Source organism: Theileria orientalis, chromosome 4 (assembly GCF_000740895.1).
Source record: "Theileria orientalis strain Shintoku DNA, chromosome 4, complete genome".
NCBI lineage: Eukaryota > Apicomplexa > Aconoidasida > Piroplasmida > Theileriidae > Theileria > Theileria orientalis.
This window is the reverse complement of record NC_025263.1, coordinates 381,294-404,287: the sequence shown is the minus strand read 5'-3', so window position 1 is coordinate 404,287 and position 22,994 is coordinate 381,294. Positions and strand designations below refer to the sequence as shown.

Sequence of the window (22,994 nt, the reverse complement as noted above, 5' to 3'; positions counted from 1 at the left end):
AGCAAATTGACATTAAAAGTCCTCATCGGTGGTTTGTCAACTTCAGACGCTCGAGGTCGGAGACGGCAGCCTCGAGCTGCGACTTCTCGTAGGAAAGCTCGCCGATCTTAGACTCGTTGAGCTCGCGGACGCTGAGAGGAACCTTGGCCTCGTAGTTGGGGACCTGCAGCTTCTTGAGGTACGAGTCGAGCTAAAAGTATATGCATGGGGACGAAACTAACCATCTTGACAGTCTTGCTAAGCCTGTCGGACAGCATTGCAGACGTCTTTACGAGGTCGACGTTCTCGTCGACGAGGATGTACGTGACGAGGGAGGAGGAGATCACGTTCTGCACGCAGCTCGACAGCTGCTCGTTGGCGCCATCAGCAATGGAGATCTAAAAATCACATTATTGGGCTACAATATTGGTGTGTTAATGGGGGTAAATAAGTGGTCTGTGAGGCAGCAGCAGCGGCCGTTGAGTAGATCCGTGTGGACTATAATAGAGGACTTACCGACTTGAACTTGGACAGCAGCTCGATGAGGTGCACCTTGTCCACGAGGATCTTGCGCAGCGCCTCGTCGTTCACAGTGAGAAATCCCACCTTGTTCATGTTCTGCGCGAGCCCCAGGGTCGAGGCGAGCGACCTGAAGCTGTGCACCACTGAGAAGAGCGACTCCATCTCAGCGTCGAGCTCAGGGTGCTCCCACTCCGCGTTTTCGCCGGGGTAGTCGGAGACGCAGATGGACTCGTGTGTCACGAGGTAGGGCGGGAGGTGGTGGTACAGCTCCTCGGTGATGAAGGGCATGATCGGGTGCAGCAGCCTCAGAGACGTGCTGAAGCAGTTGTGGATGACAAAGGCCGCAGCGTTAGAGTCCTCGTTTGGGATGAACGCCGAGTCATCGACGAGCGAGGGGAGCCTGTTCTTAACGAGTTCAAGGTACACGTCGCACAGTTGATACAGCCAAAAGTCATACGTGGCCTGGACGGCGTCGTAGAAGTGATAGCTCTCCATGGCCTCATTGACCTAAACGAGTATTACAGCGTTTACTAATGTTAATCTTGGGTAGTGTGTAAATAAGTAGTGTTTTAAACTTAAGTGGTGCGTAAATCAGTAAATAGTGTAGATCAGTAGGTAGTCTATAGTTCAACAGTCAGTGTGTGAGTCAATAAGTAGTGTGTAAATAGCCTGAGTCAATAAATAGTCTGTCGAACATACCCTCTTCACGTATTGGTTCAGCTTGTGCAGAATCCACTTGTCCTCCCACGTGAGGGCGTAGTCAACTCCGTTGGGCTCGTAAAACTTGGTCCGCAGAATTGCAAACTTCGTCGCGTTCCAGATCTTGTTGCCGAAGTGCCTCGAGGATACCAGCTTGTTCACGTCCAGGTGGATCGCCCGGTGGTGCCTCATCAGGCCCAGGAGGCCCAGCCTCAGCGCGTCGACGCCGCACTGGGGAATGCCCTCGGGAAACTGCTGCTTCTGCATGGCCAGCGCCTTCTTTACCTCCCCCTGCGGCAGCGTCGAGTTCAGTATCGTCTGGTTCAGCTTCTCCAGCGTGGTCCCGTCGATGATGTCCAGCGGGTCGACCACGTTGCCCTTGCTCTTGCTCATCTTCTCCCCCTTAGCGTCCCTCACGAGCGGGTGCATATAAACTTCGCTGAACGGCAGCTTCCCTACGAAGTGCAGCGACAGCATGACCATCCTCGCCACCCAGAAGAAGATGATGTCGTTTCCCGTCTCCAGGAGTTCCGTTGGGAAAAACTTCTTAAAGTCGACTGCGTTCTCGTCTGGCCAGCCCATCGTGCTCAGCGGGAACAACCCCGAGGAGAACCATGTGTCCAGAACATCATCGTCCTGGTCCAGCGTGAGCTCCTTGCAGTCCGGAAACTGCTTCTTCGCTCTCTCTCGCGCCTCCTCCAGGTCTCTGCCCACCACCCAGTGATCTGACGTGGGCGGAAACTCTGGCGAGGTAACTCTGTACGCCGGGATCCTGTGTCCCCACCAAAGCTGCCTCGATATGCACCAGTCCTGTATGTTTTCCAGCCACTGGTACCAGACCGAGACGTGCGACGCGGGTGTGATCTTCAGCGACCCGTTCTTCACCACCTCGATTGCCTTGTTCGCAAGGTCTTTGCAGTCCACGTACCACTGCGGTATCAGCATGTACTCCACGATGTCGCCCGTCCTCGAGCACCGCGGCACCATCATCGGCTTTGAGTTTGGCTTCTTCTCCACGAAGAGTCCGATCTCCTGCAGCCTCTTTTCCAGCACCTTTCTGCACTGGAACCTGTGCATCGTCGAGAACTCTCCTCCGTTTTCGTTGATCTTCCCGTCGTTGGTGAAGATGTTGATGAAGGGCAGCGCGTGCCTCTTCGCGATGTCGTAGTCGTTCTTGTCGTGCGAGGGCGTTATCTTCACTGCGCCCGTTCCGAAGTCCTTGTCCACGTGCGCGTCTGCCACCACTACCATTTCTCTCTCCGGGAAGAAGGGGTGCTGTATTTTGCATCCGACCAGGTCCTTGTACCTTTCGTCCTCCGGGTTAACAGCCACCGCCACATCGCCTAACATCGTCTCCAGCCTCGTCGTTGCCACCGGCAGGTGCCTCGTTTCACTTCCAAACACCACTGGGTAGTTGAAGACCCACAGCGACCCGACTTCAACTGACGACTCGAACCCTAAAAGCTCCTTTAACTGCTACGCGTTACCTGGTATTGTTATGAACGTCGGGGACGTAACTTCCAGCGGCTCCACTTCTATGTCCGATAGGGCAGTAGAAAGGTAGGGGCACCAAGATACCAGGCGCGTGTTTCTGTAGATGAGTCCTGAGTCGTACAGTCGTACGAACGCCTCGACAACTGCTGCCGACCTGGGGGCGTCCATCGTGAACACTTCTCGCGTCCAGTCCAGCGATGCTCCCATGCGTCTGAATCATTTATTCACTTCAATCCGTACCTCAACTGATTTTTTATGTTGCTTCCGTACTTCTGGTTCCATTCAAAAACCATCTCGACGAATTTCGGTCTTCCGACATCGTGCCTTTTAAGCTTCTGTTTTTGGTACAGCATTCGTTCCACGACCGATTGCGTTGCGATACCGGCATGGTCTGTGCCTGGCAACCACAGCGTTGCGTCTCCTTTCATTCTGTGCCTAAAAATCAAATAAACACCGACTAAGTACCATCTTGTTAGGCAGTCCTGTATTGAAACTGTTAGTGCGTGTCCGATATGGAGAGATCCAGTTACGTTTGGTGGAGGCAGCAAAGATACCCATTTATTCTTGCCGGGTATCGAGTCGTAGTCGGTGGAAGGTGTGAAAAACTTCCTCGATTCCCACCAACTATACCACCCTTCCTCAACCAACTTAGGGTTGTAACTGGATTCCAGTTCAGTCAATAATTCTAAAAATTAATTATATTTTACATCAAACAAACTTTTAGGTGCCGATTTTGACATTTATATAATGTATAACATGACAAAATTGAAAAATAAACAAATGGGTTATTATTCAAATATATTTTATATTGAATACAAAAAATAAGTCAATAGAAAATGATATGATTATAAATATAATTATTAACTTAAAAACAATATATAATTACCTTATAAATAATATGTATTAAATTTTTTTTTAATGTTGATATTGGGGTACAGAAGAATTAAATATAGTACAATTTATTGTTACACATTTTGAATTTTACATCAAATTATATTATTTGTAATATTTATATTTCATTATCTTGGGTTTTGAAGGCTAAACCTTTATGTTCACCAATGTCTACTTAACATTTATAATTGAGATTCCATTAATTAAATACACACCAATACACATTCTAAACAAAATAGACTTTGATATTCTTAGAAATAATGTTATTCAAATTAATTTTATTTCCTAAACTTTAATTTGTAAATCGATGGGAATTTTTCGTCTCTTCATTTGAATAATTCACTTAATATGTATTAAATGTCTTATTAGATGGCATTAAGAACCTCCAATATCAATCAAATACTCAAATTGACCCTCTTCTTTGTTATTGTCTCTCAAAATTTTATATTAACTGGTTCCTATTCTTTCTCTATTTATAGGAATGATGCCATTCAGCATAAATATAATAATTACTCTTTTGTTTCAAACAAGGTTTCAGAAAAATTGAGATCGAAAAGAAATGAACCATTGTATCGCACAAATTTACACACACATGAGTTAAAATCGACTACTAATGAGGTCCATTGCGGTGAAATATTAACAGGAAGGCCAATGAAAAGGAACCAAGATGGGACTATTTTAGTAGATGTAGGACTATCGCAGCCACTATTGGCATCTAAATCGTCACTGTACTTTATGAGCGAAGATGAACATTATAGATTAAACACACTGTTGAATAAAAGAAAAAAAGAGGAAGAAGACAGTAACTCACTAAATAGTATAATATACGAGACTATATATAACGCAAAAAAAATAGTACCAAGGAAAAATGTAACAAACTTTAAACCAAAATATATGTACCCGAACGACTACGCAAAGAGTATGAAAAAAAAGGAAGAGTATATACCGTATGATATAGGAGTAGGAAGTGAAATAAGGCCTCAGGACTACTCTCTGCCCCTGGAGCCTAAGACACCAGAATACTTAAAAAACATGGAAAAGATGGAGTTTGTAGTAACGGAAATAAACCCATATTCCGAATATATCTACGGAGATTTCTTTTCAGTGAATATAGTGGAGTCGAAGAGGAGAATGTACTCGTATCTACACCTTGAGTCAATAAAGCAAGGAGCAAATTACATACAGTACGATGCAGTGATAAAGGAGATTATGGGAGAGGTAGTAAAGGTGCAAATAATCAACGGAAAGTACAGTTATATGTACGGAGTAAACGGATACACATTGGCAAACGAGTCAGATAAAATAGGAGACAAGATAAAGGTAGTGTAATATTAAGTAAATAGAAATGAGTGTAGGTATACCTGGCAGGAAGCGATTGGGCACTGGAGCAGGCGTACCTGTTTAGGTCTCAAGTGTCGCATCCAATGCTGAGAAAGGAGAATTTGAAGATGCTGAACGACGCAATCATAAAATATTACGCAACAACAGGAAGGTGGTTTAAAGCGAACGTAGATAAGGTGACAACAGACGCAGTAGTATTAAGGCTGTTTGGGCAGAACAAGGAAATGTATAAAGGATACGTGATGAAGGATCAGCTGCCATATAACTACCCAGAGGAGTTGCTGAACGAAGCATTCATACACGGAAATAAGACGAGTGAGTATTTCCTGCACAGAGACGCGGAAATAAACGTGGGAAAGATGAACTATATATACCACTACGACAGTTCTTTGTACGTTAGAGTGAATGAGATACTGATGGGAAGTCCAAGGTACGACATGAAGTCAGTGCCGGAGCTGAACAACGACGTGATGAATATGTGCCTAACAACAAAGAACTACTATAAACCGGACGAAAAAATGGTAAACCATTTTGTAAAAATGTGAGTATTAACGATAAAATACAAGTGTAGAAACTGTGTGAGTAGCTAAAATATGAAAAACTAGTAAAAATAGGAGAAAATTAACATATGTGTAGTTTGAATCAGGATGCAAATAAGATAGACGCTAAGACGAAAATGACATACCCATGTATAGTAATAGGAAACGAAGGAGGATTCATATATTTCGCAGTAAATCATAAATTTAAGGAAAAATTTACACTTGAAGATGAGTACTATATAGGAATGATGGAAGCAGGACACTTTTCAACAAACGTAAAAATAGGAACACTAGTACAGGTGAAAAGAATAGATAAAATAAATGTGTATAAATGAATGTTATAATGATATTAGATTGATTCACTATAAAAACTAAGTTTGATAATAAAGGTGAAATTAATAAAAAATAATAGGCTCGATTTGAAGGAGTGGTGAATTACGAATTGCAAGGGGTATACGCAAGAGATACCAAATGGAGGAATCCAATTTTTAGATCGCTGCCCTTGACGGAGTGGATGAGTAACCTGAAGACAGAAGAGAAGGTGAAGTATAATTTGGGGAATAAAACATGGTTCTCAGTGCTGCAAATGAGTAACTATACAATCGCAAGCCTGAAAGAACCACAGTTAAACGAGCTCCTGGTGTTCCAGCCACTGGTGGCAGACGCACACGTAGTTGATCAGTTCCAGAACGATGAAATGATGAGTAGTTTATTGAGTGAGACGACAACACATAATTTATACGACCGAAAAGGAGAAGATGATGAACAATGGTACAATAAAGGAGTAGATAGATACGACAGTAGTGTGTTGGAGGACTATATAATAAGGCCGTCATCGGAAATAGTGGCACCGCCAATATGTTACACGGAAAACGAAGAACTGAGAAGAATACACATAAAGGAGACCCTGGGAAAGTCTAAGTTCCTAAAGGTGATGAGGAACGTAAAGTCGTCAATGAAACTAGATCCGCGCCTGCTGTTAAGAGAGTTCTTCATAAGCCCAAGGGGAGAAACGTACTGGAACTTCCTCGAAAAACTTAAAGACACAATGGAGAGGAGGAAGATAAGAGCGAAGGAGGCAATATGGTTCGAAAGAAGCATACTGAAGCTGCTCTCAGTGATGCATAAAATATACCTCGAGGCAATCTACGATGAAATGCCGAAGGAGGAGATCATGTTCGCAAGCGTGGTGCCCAAGTCGTTCAACAACGAGTACTACTCAATGGAGGATATGAAGGAATTCTACGAAATCGTGAGAAGAGACTTCGTGATCAACAGAGCAGTGAGTAGGTCCCTGCTTAACGTACTGAAAATTTTGTCGAGCCCAAGTTACTCGTTCATGGGTCAGCTGAGAAACAGGCACAGGAAGATGAACAGCGACGTGTACTTCTACTCCTCAAAATGGATCAACTACGGGGGCGTGAAGTCACTGGAGAGGCCGCACGTGTCAAGAGACGACCCTGATCACGACCTCGCGATGTCGCAATTTGAGGGAGAATCGTCTAAATTATCAATGGAGCCCTACCAGGAAATCGTGAACAACCCGAGCGGCTTCGTAAACGAACTCGAGGTGCACAGACTGACTAAGATCAAGAACATCTACGCTGCACTGCTGAAGTACTGATGAGTTTACACAGATAGATAGATATGCGCGCGAGTGCGTAAAAACAGTTAGACATACATGTGTAGCTAACGCTAATGGAAATTTAGGGCCAATCAGCCTCCGATGTCGAAGTTCATAAAGCCTGTAGACAACGAGGAGGACATCGAGGACATGGAGTTGTCGCTGGACACAGGAGAACTGGATCAGAGAGAAATAGACGCAATGTTCGACGACATAGACATAAACGAGTACGCGCTGAACACGCTGGATGGCTCGAGGGAGAGCCTCAAGCGTCTGTCAAAGGCGTGGAAGCGCCTCAACAGATTCCCAGAAATTTTAACAAAGAGAGACATGGTTGAGTATTTGGAGGACATCAAGAAGATAAACAGGATCCACGGAATAAAGCTGCCAATAATATAGTTGAATATACACATAAATATATATATACATATATACATTGTAGTATATATATATATATACATGGTAGTATACTATAGTATGGTGTGTATATATGCATATATTACATATATAGTATTACATACATGTATTCAACATCATACTATAATACACATCTATACATACATATATATATACAAGTGTGTAAATATATACTATAGTATTCCATAATATATGTATATAACATGTATATCACTTATGATATCTTCATTAATTCGACAATTATGCCATTGTTGTTGAATACCAATAATGCTTCACAATTGAGGCCAGATAGTCTCTTGAATGACTTAGGGGCAATAGCGTATATGGAATTACACCTTGACCTAACTGACTTAACAAATTTGGAAAAATCCTTATAGTACATAGAGTATAGAGATTTCATTTGTTTGTTTCCATAGTACAAGTTTGTTAAGATTACAGCGTCCTTTATATTAACTGGGAATTCGTTTACTCTTTTACATTCAAACTTTAGAGTCAGCAGGTCGGATCTATCATTTTTGACATGAGTGTTGTCGACATCAACTAACAATTTAGCACTCTCTTCTTCAATGGCCTTAAGCTTCTTCAGGACTTCATTGGCGCACTAAAAAGGATATTTAAGATAATGAAGATGACGAGTCATAATAAACGTTAAAACATAATATTTTATGTCAAAATACCTTTATATTTTCAGGGTTTGGATCGGTACCGAGTAGAGTTAATTGAGTGGTAGGCGTCCTAAAGTTTATTAAATTACAACAAGGTGAAATTTACGTGTTAGGCCTTGATATGTGATTGTGATCATAAAATAGTGTACACAGGGGAAACTAAAAGTAAACGTGAGTAATAGAAACAAACATTGGTGAGGGGATATTTCGAAGAGTCGATCCTCATTTTTTCATCTGAAACCACAATTTTATGTTAATCTGTTGATGAACCTTTTAAATATGATGCCAGCTCTAACAACAATGAACCGTTATGACAAAATGGATCCCATATTAAGGGCCTAACTTATTAAATATTTAGTGAGCACGTGCCTGTTAAAAACATTTCGTGAAGCGAGTTCCTGAATGACAGCTGCAGATGCGCTCGGCACTATCCTATCCTCAACTAGTGATAATTTATGCCAAGGCCGTTCACTCAGATCTCCAGAAGCGTCAGCCAGAACCTGACAGCTGTCGTTATTTATATCTACTGTAATCTTGGGGCATATTGGAACATCTAAATTGAAACGTCGTACATTCAACCTTACATCCCCTGTTCTTCATGAATTCCGGCAACTCGTCCCCCTGCACCTTCTTATACCTGTAGCAATGAGAGTTGATGACCCCTTCAAGAATATTTTGAATCATCCCGGTGTGATAAAGCTTTGAATTGTGCGATGTGACCTACGTAAAATTAATCAAGGGTGTTCAAACCTTTACAGATGGTGCTGGGAGTTTATTAGAAAACGGGATGAAGGAGGCCCTAAAATTTAATTTACATTAATGAACAAACCAATCCGCAGAATTTAAGTTGTTCACAAACTGCTTCGTCGTTCTATATATCAATATTAAGCACAGTTGAGTACTCTGCCTGAAATGGATAACAAACGTGAATTGAAAGTTGCCTGCATATTCGACTAAATTAATAAAAATGATTGTAAATTTAAAGGCGAACCTGTTCTGGATGATCGACCAAATGGTATCCAAACTTGCTAAAATGTCAACATTTGACTTATCCCTTGACACCAAGTCAAATTTTAACGATAGGGCATTCAACTCGTCTTGTAAATGACGTTCCAACCCAGAACAAGTATTAAGTTTGACTCTTCTTTGTAATAAACGACTGGAAGAAAGCAAAGTATCAATAAAACTCATGTATGGACATTAATTCTTTGAATAATAATATATTACATTAACGCATCGGCGATGATGTTATGACGAATAAATGATATCAAGAATAGACATTTAAATATTACAAATTGAAACACTATTAAATAAAATTCAAAATAATATAATTTTAATGAATATGTGTGGAATATATTGTTATAATCAGTAGAATCTTAGGCCTCATAGCATACACCTAATTTATAAATAATATTTAATGGAATATGAATTAAACGGAGCTAACGCTCTGATATTAAAAAAAATACTCATTTTATTCAGACACATTTCATTGGACTTGCAAATAATTGCAAGTAGGAATGGTTTGAATTTATACGCACTGAACCCATCAAATTCAGTATGGTTACACATTCAACTAGGAAAGGGGTTTTTTGAAAAAATACAAATCAAACCACAAAATACAACACACTATGATACATCTTCTAATATTCGACACTGGTTTGTGTCAACAAAGCACCTGTGCCAGTCATTATCAATAGTATGTGTAAATAAATAGTAGCTATAAAGGTGGAATCCACTTAAATAATGATACACAAAGACTAATAACGTCATTTAAATTTAGATTATACCGCCTGGACAGAAAAATTCGGCATTTGGGTCAGTTCTTGTAAGAGATGCTAACACGAACGAGAACCTGAAGAACTCGTTCGGCCTGGACAGGCTTATAATAAGAGAATTTAGCAACACCTCTGACTACTTGTCCCTAATATTTGTGTGTTCGAACAAAAACATAGTGAGGTCAGCAACGATAAGCTACCAGGTAAAGGAAGGAACAATAAAGAATTGATAGGAATACAAATTGAGCGTGCCTGATGATCTGGGATGGTCAAACTGGCACTACCTGAGGATATCGCCATCAGTGTTTTACAAGTCAATCAACCCATTCAGCTCACAATACAACGATTTGTCAATTACATATAACGATGCGAAGGAAGACCTACTGGTAACAATAGGAATAAAAAACAAATTTTTAGCTTAATGTGATAAATAACACGTCGAAGCTATCAGGAAGTAAAAACAAAAAGAAAATGGTTTCGGGGAAAATACTCATTAACAGCAGGCACTTTCATAAGCTGGACCTAGGTTAGTGCCAACGATATAAAAAAGTACAGATGATGACTTGACGTACCCAACGGACATAACAATAGCGATGAAGGAGTTCCTATCGTTGGTCTCGTTCTGCGGTAATAAAAAATTACATAAATAGGCAATTTTAGAGTCAATTAAGTGTCCAATGTCATTGGTGCTGAGGAAGGCAGGGGACCCAGTGATAGCACTGTTCGGGGGTTCAGTGGACGCATGTGAATCAGTGACGACAAACTTGAACATCCACAGCATTGTATACAACGGATGCAAGGAGCCGAGTGTGGACACGTCAAATTCTCCAATATCAAGTAGGAAGCATAGATAAAAGCACACACGTGTGCATGCGCATATGAATACATAGGTGAAATACTGTCACTGAGTGGTTCACTGTGGATAAGCTCATTCAAGGTAAGTGCGAATGAACAAAAAAATGACACTCAGGGGGAGCACAAGGACAATGGATTGGATGAAGTACGGAGTCGCCGATTACAATGAATATGTAGGAGGAGGTTCTCGAAAAAGTAATTGATGAAGTGGCTCCATTCGATTCAACAGAAGATAAGACGCAAATGCCAGAAAGAACGACGAGATACACAGACTACGAATTAGATTTAATATATAAGGTGTTATTGAAAGATTTTAAAACGTAAGAGAAATTATAAAGAAAATGAAATAATTTAAACATTAGGGATGAAAAACAAAGCCTTACACAGTTTGTTCAACCAGATTATCCGAGTAAGTTTACTAAAGTAAAAAGAAAACAACGTAGCGGATAAAGTAAACGATGAGCCTCTAAAAGCAAGCGACTTAGAATAGCATTGAGAAGAAGAAAAATAAAGCATCGAATAACGTCTACGAGTGTGTATATGTGTACCGATATGAAGAAAATTAACAAGGGAATTTATATATATTATTGTATTATAGCAAATTGTTTGCGAGTAAGTTGTTTTAGAAGTAAGTTAACAAACGTGTTATAATTAAAATTTAGTGAACAACGGGAATAGTCAGTTTAAAACAAGTTACTTTGTAAACAGAAGTAGAAATGATAAAATTAAATATATTAATGGAATGAACATGTCTAAGGTAAATTCTATTGAAGAAAATGAGGATGGACCTTATGATGGAAAAGAGTCTATGGCAAGTAGTAAAGTAGAAGAGGAAGAGGAAGAGAAAAGGAATGAAGTAGATTTATTGGTGAATGAGCCTAAGAGTAAATTTTATATAGACAAGAGTATAATATATACAATCCCACAAGAAGATTATGTTGTGATTGGAGAGATACTGACGACATACGGGTTGAAGGGGCACGTAAAGGTAAAGTCATACACTCCGCGCCCAGAAGTAAGACTATGTGAGCCAGGATATAGGTATCTGAAAATACCGTACAACGAAGAAAAGGTAATACCAATTAAGCTGGAAAGAGGAAGGAATTCAGGATCGAAGGACGTGTATATAGTAAAATTTGAAGGATTTGACACAGTGGAGCAGTCGCAAAGGCTGTCAAACACATACCTAACAGTGCCACTGGCAGAAATGCCGCCACTAGAAGAAGATGCATACTACTCTAGAGACCTGATAGGACTTTACCTGTACCTGTACAACGACATAAAAAAAACGAAACTGGGAAAAATAGTAGGATTTGTGCACCATTCAGACTTAGCATTGAAAAAGGTAAGCCCAGTATGTATAGTATTAGATATTGGCCATTATTGTTTGTGAAAAGAGCATATGGCACTAGTTAGACACTAAATTAACAATGTCGCAGAAATTTGAAGAGGTGTGCGACGATTTAATAGAAGTACAGATGGACATGAAGCTATCATTGCAAACGCTGATAGAAGTAACGAACGCAGCTAAAGAGAATAGAGAAAATGAGGAACAACAAAGGCACCAAGATGAAGGAGGAAAAGGGTGTAAGAGCGGTTATAACAAGGGGCCAACAATAGTAACAGAGAGAGAATTGGAAGACGCAGATGAGATAGTGGACATGTACGAAGAGTTTAAGACACCGAACTTCAAGTCGATAGCGTACGTAAAGTACTACGAGTGCTCAACGTGCCACAGGGAGTTCACAAATCACACACAAGCACTGTTACATGAAAAGGAGCACGAATCTAAAAGTAAGAATGTAGGAGGTGTTGAAAAGGAAGAAGTTATAGCCGAAAGGGGAGAAAGAGAAGAGTCCGAGATAGAGGAGTCAGAGGAATCTGAAAAGAAGTTGAAAGTAATATCGATAGAAGAAATCATAGATAAGGAAATAAAGAAGCCTCAGAGAAGATTCTACGTGCCATTAGTAAGAAATGAAACAGTAACGTACATAGATGTGGAAAACAAGAGCGTATACGTGGACCCGTATACAATATTTATAGGAGAGGACCCATACTATAAGTAGAAATAATTAAAAATGCATATGCACCTTATGATAATTTTGGAAGCAGAAAACGATATTAAAATTGCTGAAATATGAGAAAAATGCACAAAATAGAATGCAGTAGTGATAAGTAAATTATACAGTGTTGGATCATACATCTAGTTTAAAATGATCGGCAATTGTGAGATAGAGAGAGTTCTGAGGCTGAGGACCGAAGCGAAAGTCCCACTTGAGAGAAAGCTGAATCCAAATGCGGTGAACAATGCTGTGCTTCGCATTGGCGATGAATTCAGTCTTGCGAAATTCAATCTCACCCTCATGTTTACTTAAACAGCGAACAATGGAATCGAGATACTGAAAATGAATGAGAAAGATGGGAATAAGTGTGTAGGTAGTAGATGGATAAGACGAATAATTATTAACTTACACATTTTAGGAGAAAACAGATGAATTTGGGAGAAATTGAGTCGGAGCCGAACCCCCAAACGAATTGATCGTCACGCACCTCAAGTCTCTGCATATACTCCATAATAAACTCAGAACAGGAAATGAGCTTAGTAGTGGCCTTATTATCCCAGTCAAGAGCCCTAAAAAAGTAAACAGAATAAAAACGAACTTGGAAGAAGAACAGGTGTGCGACATGGGCTTATCATGGTCACAGTAAACAATTAAGTGAGGCTTGATGGAGTCGAAAGTAACATAGGTGTGAGAAAGAATCGAGTCGGAAGAAATGGGAAACAAAGATTTTACTGCATTCATTTGTTTAAACAGAGGAGGATAGCTGAGTCGATCGATGGGCACAATCCTTCCGGCGGAATTGAAAAAGAAATCAATGACGTTTTTCCCTAAAAAAAATGAAAAGAAAGGAACATACAGGAGTTTAAGTTGGTGCAAACAGGCTCGCGGTTAAACGGAAGATGGTAAAGCTCCTTGTTCATGTGAACGACCACGGCGTAGTGGCAGCTCTTAGAAGTGAGAGAAAGCGAAAGGAGCGAGTCGACGTCCAGGAAGGAGAGAATGAGGGAGACCTTGTCATGGTTCCTGAGAGTTACGCCATCGGGAGCGCGGTCGAGAAGCATGGCCTGGAAGTGGCAGGGAAGAGGATCCGGAGGGTTGCCTGAAAAAAATGAGAGAAGAGAAGCTTACGTTCCACCTTCAGAAGAGACTCGACGATCGATTCAGGATCGAGGGGCTGCAGCCTCGGCTCAACTGCGAGGATCCTGTCCAAAAGATCCTCAAGCCTGCCGGTGTCTATCCTCGGCTCCTCGTTCTTCTTGGCCGGACGCTCGGCCCTCTGCCGCTCAATGGACCTCAGAGCCTCGAAGAGGTCGTAGAGGAGCTGGCGATCCTCCTTAAGAAGATTCCAGACGACCTCATACACATTTATACCACCCTCAGGGGTTAAGTCAATAGAATTTTTAGAAATCAGTTGAGTGGAGGCCATGGTGAAGGCTCACAAAGGCCATGACTAAAATATCCCTCCGAGATGCTAAGTTTTAGCAGATGTGTACACTAAAATGAATTAAAAGGCAAATGAAATTTAATTTCATACAAAATTAAAAATTTTTTACATAAAATATAAACTGAAATGTCAAATTCACAATACACATTTTGTAGTGTACGATCCAGCAGGGATTGGATAGTTTTAGCCATTTTTTACGCAAATATCCACACATTTAAAGTTACTAACGTGTATTTATTTATTTTATCATAATTGGTTTGTTTTGTGTTTTACATATGGCAGCATAGTGTGTATCGGCAGTTGATGTGAGTGGGTACCTGGTAGATGTGTAAGATTACCTAGACAAGAGGGCAGACACGCTCTTTATCGTCCTCAAATTCATGTTGATGGTGTCGCCCAGGAGCGTCGTGGTGAAAATGTCGTCATCGCGCCCCTTCACGTTCACCGGCTGCGTGACCGCGTCGAGGACGTCGCTGTTCAAGAACTGGGAGAGTGTCTTGACGAGCAGCTCCTTGCACTCCTCGATCTCGCCCTCGTCGTCGTCGACCTCGAGCCACGTGCAAGTGTCGTCCAGGAGAGCGTTACACGTGTAAGCCAACTTCCTGATGAGCGAATAGATGGAAAGCGCAAGGACCGACGCCCTGAACCTGTGGAAAGTGTCGTCTATGAGTGCGATTCGCCCGAGGACGTATGCGGCGTTCTGATAAAGGTTTTTTTCCGAGGGGTTCTGCGAGCACGGAATGTCACCTGACGAGAGTATGAGCGACTGGACCATCTGCGAAACTGATGGCACTGTGACCACGTAGTCCAGGGACGAGTAGATCTCGAACATGGCGCAGGTCGCGGCGTGCAGGCTCGCGTGCCTGTTCTTGCTAATGTAGTAGGCTCCGTACCTCGTTTTCTTGAAGATCCTGCAGGTGTATGCCCACTGAATCATCAGCGTCTTCGGGGAGACGTTGACGAGCCCGTGGTAGCGGTCTGCTATGAAGTAGCAGGCGAGCGCCACCAGGTTGTAGACGACCTCCATGTTCACGATCATCCTTTCCTTATCCACGTCGTCCGAGTCGACCCCGTTGACCAGCTCAGGCTCGTCATCGTTCTTAACTCCATTTGTTTTCACGTCCTCGGCTTTCCTTTTAGTCTGGCGTGACCCCTTACTGTTAACCTTGGCAACCTTTTTGTCACTTTTGGCACTCGGGCGGCTACTAAGCTTGCCATTCTTCTTCTCACTGGACTTGTTTGATTTGTTGGACTTGTTGGACTTGATGGACTTGTTTGATTTGTTTAACTTGATGGACTTGTCGCTGGACTTGCCACTCTCCTGAGAATCGATGCTGGAAATTGAATCCTTGGTGCTCAAGGACGACTTGCGGCTACTCTTTTCATGTTTGTACGACTTCAGCTTATTGTATACCAGGTGCACTATCTTCGTCAGGCAATCCGACTGATTCGCCATGAACCTGTCCAGCAGATTGATTGCCAAGGACGCGACTGGCGAGAACCCTTGGTGCTTCCTGACCTCTCTGTCCGTCAGAATGATGCAAAATATCAGCGGCATCCTGCATTCTGCGAAGCTGTGCATTCCCCAGGTGCTCAGGTACTCCCCGTGGAACACCTTGTCTGCGCTTGCGCAGTCTGCGAAGAACCCTGACCTCGAGTACACTGTGTTCACTGACCTATCGATTCCCCAGTCCTCTGATTTGTTTGCCAGTGACTTTGACGATGCTGCCATGAAAAAATTTGCCAGATTTTCCTTGACGAACGAGTTAAGTTCAATCTCTTCGTAGTCATAGTCTCCTTGGTCTTCTTCGTAAACTGTTGTTCTAGCGGTTGGTATCGATCCGTCGTTTAAGCTGTCGCAAATAATTGTGCTGATGTCCATCAAATCGTTTTCCAGGCCGTTCATCGACTCCATGGCGGACATCGACATGCTGGGTGTGCTCATCATTCCCATTGGTCCGTAATGGTCCACATTTCTATACACTTTGCTGCTGTGGTGAACTGTCTTGATGTTGTTTTGTGTTGCTCCTATAGACTCCTGAGAAAGGGACGTGATATCCTGAGGAGTGCTGTTTTGTCCAATGTAGGTGGTTGGTGATGGACTGTTTGCGCTTTTTGTGTAAGCGAGTGTGTCGGACTTAGATTCTGTCCACCTTTCACGCGACAGTCCTGTGTTTGATGGTACAGTCGATTTTAAATCACCCGTGTTGGACGATGACCGCAAATACGGATGTGTTACGATAACCTTTTTTTTTGATTTAACCTTTTGCATTATAATTGTTTGTTTTAAAGTTACTGTTGGCGATTAAAAAATGTGTTGTTGTTGTTATATAATAAATAATTTGTAATGAAATCGGTGACGTTTTACTTTAACACATAGAAGGCAGGCATAAAATAAAAAATGTAACAAAAGGATACAGCTAACAAATAGATATAATAATACAAGTTACACAGTTGCAAATGTGTCAGCAAACAAAACATATACTATAATTATGAGTGGGTGGCTACACACCATTCCAACATTTTGTGGTACGAACCCATATACTTAAACTACTCTAAAAACATGGCATAAATCGCTTTATATGTGCAAATATGGTTAGATCAGACTAAATTAGGCTCTTTTTACTGCCATTGGGGCCTGGAATCCACGAATGATCCCCACTCCTCGTGGCCGGTTGCCATGACTTTCCAATCGGATGAGCCTGCTTGAGTCGGGTCGACTGTGGACCACTCTGGGAGAGGGTGGAGCGGCACGTTCTGTCTTGGGGCTACCATTTCAGTTTCTTCGTGGTTGGGAAGTGAATCCTCGTTTGCGTTCTTGAGCTCAAACTGTTCGGGGTCCCTCCAGAAGAAAGTGTCGACCAGCACGTCCCATTGGACTCCTCTTTTGATCTGTCCCCTCAGATACAGCACCTCCCTTGCCAATAGCCAGTACATCAGAGCGATTGATTCCTTGCCCTTGTTGTTGCACGGTATGGCTATGTCAACATAGTTGAGGGGGGAGTCAGTGTCGCAGAGTGCTATCACTGGCAGACTCACGTATGACGACTCCCTCAGAGACTGGGCGTCGGTTCTTGGGTCAGTTGCGACCAAGAGACGTGGCTCAATGAACTTCTGAGTGATTTGGTTCGTGAGAGTTCCTGGGATCCAGCGGCCTGCAATGGGATGTGATCCCACGTAGTGGGAGAACTTCAATACGGCACGACTTCCATAAGGCCTCGCGGAGACAACAACGACTTCTTCGGGGTTCGACACTGTAACTATTGCCCTGGCGGCCACCTTCAGTTTTTCCAGGGTGTGGGCAAGGTTGATCAGGTGAACTCCCTCCTGGGTACGGCTGTAAACATATTTCCTCATTTTATTTTCAACGTTTTTGGTGCCAATGTGGACCTAAATATAAATTAGTCTTGAGAGAAAATACCTTTGCAGTTAACATCATTCTGATGCTTTCCTCATCGGCTGTAAGTTTACTAGCTTGCGAAACCATTTTCAAATTCAGTTATATTGAAATTAAGATATTAGTATAATATGAAATAAGGACGAATCAGATATTGTATATTATATAATAAATCAATGTCAATATATCAGCAGGATAGCGAAATTTAGAAATAAGATAAGTCAATTGCTGTATTATATCAGGAATCTATTAGATTATAGAATTCCAAATAATAAAAATTAAATTAATTATGTATTAATAAATTCCTCAAACCAAGACACTTTGAATGAGTATTTTATGGTGCCCCATGATTGTGATTTATCAGTTTTACATTGAACCATATAAGTATAATTTCAATGACACTCTTTTTTAGATATACCATAATCATATTCATGTCGATTGTGAAATATTAAATAATATGTGTTATGGAACATATGACGCAATCATAAAACACACGAGTATTGGTGGCTAAATACAGTACATTTAATACTTAATATATAAAGGATGTTTGAGTCATGATCAAATTTATTTATTTTAAAATGAAACGAGAATATCAACCGAATCCTCTGCGATTGAGTGTATCATCCTTCTGGATCGGTATCGGTATCGGATGTGGAGGAATCTGTGTCGGAATTATCTACAGATAAAATGAATGTGTATAGTGGCATACCATCTATATCCGAGTTGTGCTTACAGCGTTTTTTCCCAGTAAAAATACAGCAACTTTTGCTGCTCTTCCGATTGAGGTGTTCATTATCTACAGTGTCAGGATCCCAAGTAACAGATCTATCATTTCGACTATCAGGAGGCCTACAACTTATTTCAGTTACGGTCTGATTGTCATCGTTTTGAGAGTTATTGCACTCCGTTTCGGTTGCAACTGATGTAGTAAATACCATAACTCCTGTCCTTATCAATATTACATTTCATTATATTTGAAAATAAATTACAATGAATTAGAGTGTAGTATAAGAATACATTAAAGAAGTGATAATAGCTGTGGAAAATGACAAATTATTTTACATCCAAACGTGAAATATATAACAGATATTTATAAAATTAAGTAGTAAACATGTCGAGTAAAACAACCTAATTAAAATAAAATTTTATAATAACATTTTAAACACACAGATACAATACCCTACATGAGAAGATGGCACATATATGCCACGATTCTACAATATACTAGTATATATAACGATTATATTTTATATTGTGTTTAATTGATTAGTAGTGTTATGAATATAATATGGCGATAGTTGTAGTAAATTGAACATTCTCTGAGATTTTTTGTCGCAATTTATTCACTGGATTTATATAGTTATATATACATCATAGATGACAGTTAATGGCTTATTGAGAACGTCTAGAATATTGCAAGCTGGAAAACATTTGTATTTGGGTATGTTTGATCTATTATACGCAGTTTTGACTAATTCACACTACAGGAAACTACCGCGACTTCAGTCTGTATGAATTCGCAGCTCCACCGAGATTGCAACACGTTATTGTACCAGTGGAAAAGGAAGTGGGAGTGAGAAGTAAATTGAGCCCAAAATGCCAATCAGTGTTTAAACACATGGATGATCCACTAAAACACCTCAACGGAGATGACCCCTACACACCTCAGGTAACAATAGACGATCTCACACCGGAAGGGAAAGTGCTGAGAGGAACAGGAATGCACGGACCAGAAAGAACAGATGTGTTCAGATTGGTGCTTTACAACAGACTAAAGGTGCGACAGCTACAAAGGCTGGTACCAAGCGCAAAGGAATCCATAGAAGATCACAAAGTAACAATGGCCTCAGCATGGTTCACAATCTCATCCATGGCAGCAATGGCATTTATGTTTAAATACGGGCTGGATTACGCCCTGTATCACGGACATTACCCATGGACTCCAGCAAGAACGGACGGTACGAAGGGACCAGGACCAATGTACTGGTTCATAGTGTAAGAAAGTAAAGTACACATGTGAAAGTTTAATGTTTTTGAATCGTAAATTCTACGTTACAACTTGGCTAATTGAATATTTACAGTAAGAGGATGGGGTCATATATGTGCAATTTTTATTGAAATGATAAAGTATTTGTTAAATATTTATATAAATTTATAATGTGTAAATAATGTTGTCCCTAATTGCAAAACTTAAGAAGCAGAAGGAGGCGGAAGAAGAAAAACTAAGAGTAAGTAGCATAAAATAAATCAACAACAATTAATAGCAAAATGTGGAAACGGCAAAAATATACGCACAGTATGTGAAATCATTCGATGGAACTGGTGCCGAAGAGCCCCTGAAATTCGTGAAAAGCGACGTTCTGGACCCTTCCACAGGCTCGACGAACGCAACAGTTCCAGAAATATTCACTCTGGGAACAAAGGTATGAATTAAACAATAGAAAATACGTATGGGTGTTGTCTTGAGGCTTGAATGGCATAAATATAGGAGAGCCCGGAAGAGGAGTTGGATAAGGATGAGATCACATCAACATATTTATCGCAAATAAACGCAGAAGAGAACACATTCAAAAAGCAGCCAAAGGGGTCAAAAGTCAGAGAAATAGACACATTCATAGAAGGTGATTAAACGTAGTGATTAAAAGGTTTTTAGAAATCAAGGAAAAGCAAAGAGTGATAAGTGAGAGGAAGGAACTGCAAAATAAAATACTAACAGCAACAACAGGTAACAAAGAAACAATAAAATAATGGAACGTAGAGCATGAGAGATATGAAATAAACCAGAGACTGTCAAAAATAGAAAACGACCTAGCACTGAATGCACCGGACCTTAACTCGACGAACATATTCATAGGAAACCTGCCGGCCAGCGTGACAGAGGAGGTGCTGATGAGCCACTTCGCAAAGTATGGCCAGATAACAGGAATAAGAATCATGCCAGTGAAAAACGAGTCAATGATGAGACCAACGACGTCAGCGTTTCTGTCATACATGAGCCACGCACAGGCAGAAAACGCAAAAAACGCAATGGACGGAAAGGAGATACTAAAAATACCGTGTAAAATAGGATGGGCGAAAAACATACTGAGACCGACAATAGCAGTACAAAACGCACAGACAGAGAAGGGAGGGCCACACCAAACATTATATAAAAGTGTTAACACGCAGGTGCCGATGGTTGACCCAAATTTGCAGAACCTGGTGAGTCACTAACCTTTAAAAAGTAATTTAGCCACTATTCCAAGTGTTTGTGCCACTGCCGAACCATAAGAGGAAGATAATAGATTTAATGTCGAAATATGTATCAGAGGTGAGAAGAGGTGGAATTAAAGATACGCAGGGAGGCCAGGAGTTTGAGCAGATGATCATGGAGAAGGAGGCGCCAAACGGTAATTTGGAAATAAAGCACTTGATATACGGAAACGCAGGATTGTTCTCGTTCCTGTACGAAAAATATACGCCCGAGAGTGTGTACTACAGGTAAAGAATGACAGCACCGGCAGAAAACTATAAATAAATTAGATGGAGAGTGTACTCACTGATCCAAGGAGACACAATGTCAACCTGGAGTGTCATGCCGTTCAAGATAACGAACATGGGAAAGATATACTGCCCGCCCCCGACACAAAACAAGTATTTTGAGTGCCCTTTACAGTGTTTTATAGTTTTCAAGGCGGCGAAGAGAGCACAGTAAAGTATACGTAGGTCCTCGACAATAGTCACACATGTACAATAGAAATACATCGCAGAGTGGATACGTGCCACTGACAGCAGAGCAGGAGAGACAATTTGAAAATATTATCGCAAACACGACCACGACGAGAAACGATGTGTGTAACGCAATGCTGTTCTTTATAAACAACAGCGAGTGTGCGTATCAACTGACGGACCTGTTGATAAACCGCCTGAACGACGATAATTTGCAAGTTAATCAGAAGGTAACATCGATTGGCAGTAAACAAAGTGAATGTAGATCGCACTCCTGTATGTGCTTTCGGACGTGCTGTACAACTCAGCGTCGTCACGGCAGTTCTCGTGGATATACAGAACATCGATAGAAAAGCGACTGCCGGAAATATTTGACGGAGTAAAGAAATGTATAGTCCTATATAGCACTATTGTTTTAGTTAGATGGGCCCGAGTGGCCGTTGAATTGACTTAAAATAGAGGCATTATTAACGTGTTTGTAGTCAAAGCAAGGTCAAAGAGTAAGATAGCAGGCCAGCAGTTGATGGACGTGATAATGAAGTTGCTGAAAACATGGGAGGATTGGACAGTGTACTCCTCAGTATTTACAACAGTAAGGAGGAAATGTAAAGGGTTGATTTAGGGGCTGGAAGCGACACTGCTAGGAGATGACGCAGACTCGTTCAAGGCTCAGCCAGGTAGACAGAGAGGGGGTCAAATGATACTTAGAGTTTGAAGAATACAAGCATTTGGTGGACGAGAATGACGGCTGTGATATGGACTACTTTGAAATACTGGCGACGTTCCCCCTTGAGTACAGAGAAGAAGCATACGTAAGTTGAGCTTAACGGACATGGTGGCCAATAGATAATAGGCACGTTAAGTAGCGCAAGTGCCACTAGATTGAATAATATGTTGATCATAGTTACTTGCGATTGACTAACGCAATTTTAGAAATATCTTAAGATGGGAATCAAGGAGCTTAAGTCGCTGTGTTATCAACGGGGGCTTCTGCTGATGCCCTCAGACAGACGCACACTGGTCGTGAGACTGGTGACGTACGACAAATACCAGGTGGACAAGGTATGCAACCACCCTGTTTTGAATTATGCCATGGTGTTGTCAGAGTTTTAGTAAATGGTGCCCTTGCTGCACTTGCTTTCCATTGGAAAACAGCTGCACCAGTGGATTTTAGTGTAATTAAAGTTAACACAAATGCAGGTCGCTGAGGAGAAAAGACTGGAGTCGTTGAAAGCGGAGGAGGCGATGAACGAGGAGTCACTGGACGGCTCAGACATGGAAGAGTCGGACATGGACCAGGAGACGGACGAAGCCGAAGCCAGTGAGAGAGTAAAGATCCAGGAGGCAACGGCAAGGCTCCAGAAAACGCTGATGGAGAAGGCACGCACACTTCCGCAGCCACACGCGGAGGCGGAAAGCAAAGTGAGTGTCCCGGTGGAGCGCGAGGAGGAGGCAGAGGTCGAGCAGGAGCGCGAAGAGCCACAACCGGAAGAGCCGGCTGATGAGCCTGAGGAAACGCAGGACGACGACATCGATGACATATTTGCGTCATAAGCACAGCTGCAATGTTTGTACGCGTCA

General features: G+C 41.6%; 10 protein-coding genes across 10 annotated transcripts; 4 read left to right on the top strand and 6 right to left on the bottom strand.

The window, feature by feature from the left end:
• Window positions 1-22: 22 nt before the first annotated feature.
• Window positions 23-3,434, bottom strand: TOT_040000187 (valyl-tRNA synthetase; the record flags this gene model as incomplete). Its single annotated transcript, XM_009693812.1, has 7 exons — window positions 23-190; window positions 222-377; window positions 496-1,008; window positions 1,201-2,657; window positions 2,688-2,905; window positions 2,935-3,379; window positions 3,413-3,434. The coding sequence occupies 7 exons, from the start codon at window positions 3,432-3,434 to the stop codon at window positions 23-25; spliced, it is 2,979 nt and encodes a 992-aa protein (XP_009692107.1).
• A 520-nt stretch (window positions 3,435-3,954) lies between these two features.
• Window positions 3,955-7,453, top strand: TOT_040000186 (conserved hypothetical protein; the record flags this gene model as incomplete). Its single annotated transcript, XM_009693811.1, is given in 6 exon segments — window positions 3,955-4,905; window positions 4,941-5,447; window positions 5,573-5,788; window positions 5,878-7,082; window positions 7,176-7,427; window positions 7,438-7,453. The coding sequence occupies 6 exon segments, from the start codon at window positions 3,955-3,957 to the stop codon at window positions 7,451-7,453; spliced, it is 3,147 nt and encodes a 1,048-aa protein (XP_009692106.1).
• A 267-nt stretch (window positions 7,454-7,720) lies between these two features.
• Window positions 7,721-9,362, bottom strand: TOT_040000185 (conserved hypothetical protein; the record flags this gene model as incomplete). Its single annotated transcript, XM_009693810.1, has 8 exons — window positions 7,721-8,107; window positions 8,362-8,405; window positions 8,515-8,724; window positions 8,756-8,891; window positions 8,922-8,970; window positions 9,001-9,042; window positions 9,074-9,124; window positions 9,163-9,362. 8 exons carry the CDS (start codon window positions 9,360-9,362, stop codon window positions 7,721-7,723), a joined length of 1,119 nt encoding a protein of 372 aa, XP_009692105.1.
• A 226-nt stretch (window positions 9,363-9,588) lies between these two features.
• On the top strand, window positions 9,589-12,867 carry TOT_040000184 (16S rRNA processing protein; the record flags this gene model as incomplete). Its single annotated transcript, XM_009693809.1, has 11 exons — window positions 9,589-9,867; window positions 9,952-10,149; window positions 10,180-10,332; window positions 10,364-10,472; window positions 10,502-10,573; window positions 10,607-10,783; window positions 10,837-10,946; window positions 10,979-11,121; window positions 11,164-11,210; window positions 11,464-12,146; window positions 12,241-12,867. 11 exons carry the CDS (start codon window positions 9,589-9,591, stop codon window positions 12,865-12,867), a joined length of 2,598 nt encoding a protein of 865 aa, XP_009692104.1.
• Window positions 12,868-12,996: 129 nt separating this feature from the next.
• Window positions 12,997-14,290, bottom strand: TOT_040000183 (conserved hypothetical protein; the record flags this gene model as incomplete). The annotated part of the gene is made up of 5 exons (XM_009693808.1): window positions 12,997-13,200; window positions 13,274-13,433; window positions 13,463-13,691; window positions 13,721-13,963; window positions 13,993-14,290. 5 exons carry the CDS (start codon window positions 14,288-14,290, stop codon window positions 12,997-12,999), a joined length of 1,134 nt encoding a protein of 377 aa, XP_009692103.1.
• A 352-nt stretch (window positions 14,291-14,642) lies between these two features.
• On the bottom strand, window positions 14,643-16,580 carry TOT_040000182 (conserved hypothetical protein; the record flags this gene model as incomplete). Its single annotated transcript, XM_009693807.1, has 1 exon — window positions 14,643-16,580. The coding sequence occupies one exon, from the start codon at window positions 16,578-16,580 to the stop codon at window positions 14,643-14,645; it is 1,938 nt and encodes a 645-aa protein (XP_009692102.1).
• A 350-nt stretch (window positions 16,581-16,930) lies between these two features.
• On the bottom strand, window positions 16,931-17,795 carry TOT_040000181 (ribosomal protein S2; the record flags this gene model as incomplete). Its single annotated transcript, XM_009693806.1, has 2 exons — window positions 16,931-17,698; window positions 17,730-17,795. 2 exons carry the CDS (start codon window positions 17,793-17,795, stop codon window positions 16,931-16,933), a joined length of 834 nt encoding a protein of 277 aa, XP_009692101.1.
• A 530-nt stretch (window positions 17,796-18,325) lies between these two features.
• Window positions 18,326-18,674, bottom strand: TOT_040000180 (uncharacterized protein; the record flags this gene model as incomplete). The annotated part of the gene is given in 2 exon segments (XM_009693805.1): window positions 18,326-18,624; window positions 18,641-18,674. The coding sequence occupies 2 exon segments, from the start codon at window positions 18,672-18,674 to the stop codon at window positions 18,326-18,328; spliced, it is 333 nt and encodes a 110-aa protein (XP_009692100.1).
• Window positions 18,675-19,082: 408 nt separating this feature from the next.
• On the top strand, window positions 19,083-19,704 carry TOT_040000179 (conserved hypothetical protein; the record flags this gene model as incomplete). Its single annotated transcript, XM_009693804.1, has 2 exons — window positions 19,083-19,146; window positions 19,193-19,704. The coding sequence occupies 2 exons, from the start codon at window positions 19,083-19,085 to the stop codon at window positions 19,702-19,704; spliced, it is 576 nt and encodes a 191-aa protein (XP_009692099.1).
• Window positions 19,705-19,873: 169 nt separating this feature from the next.
• On the top strand, window positions 19,874-22,967 carry TOT_040000896 (uncharacterized protein; the record flags this gene model as incomplete). Its single annotated transcript, XM_009693803.1, has 16 exons — window positions 19,874-19,933; window positions 19,970-20,128; window positions 20,194-20,326; window positions 20,359-20,430; window positions 20,464-20,873; window positions 20,938-21,015; window positions 21,046-21,094; window positions 21,134-21,185; window positions 21,228-21,338; window positions 21,442-21,643; window positions 21,679-21,802; window positions 21,896-21,993; window positions 22,036-22,090; window positions 22,122-22,225; window positions 22,347-22,466; window positions 22,599-22,967. The coding sequence occupies 16 exons, from the start codon at window positions 19,874-19,876 to the stop codon at window positions 22,965-22,967; spliced, it is 2,196 nt and encodes a 731-aa protein (XP_009692098.1).
• Window positions 22,968-22,994: the final 27 nt, after the last annotated feature.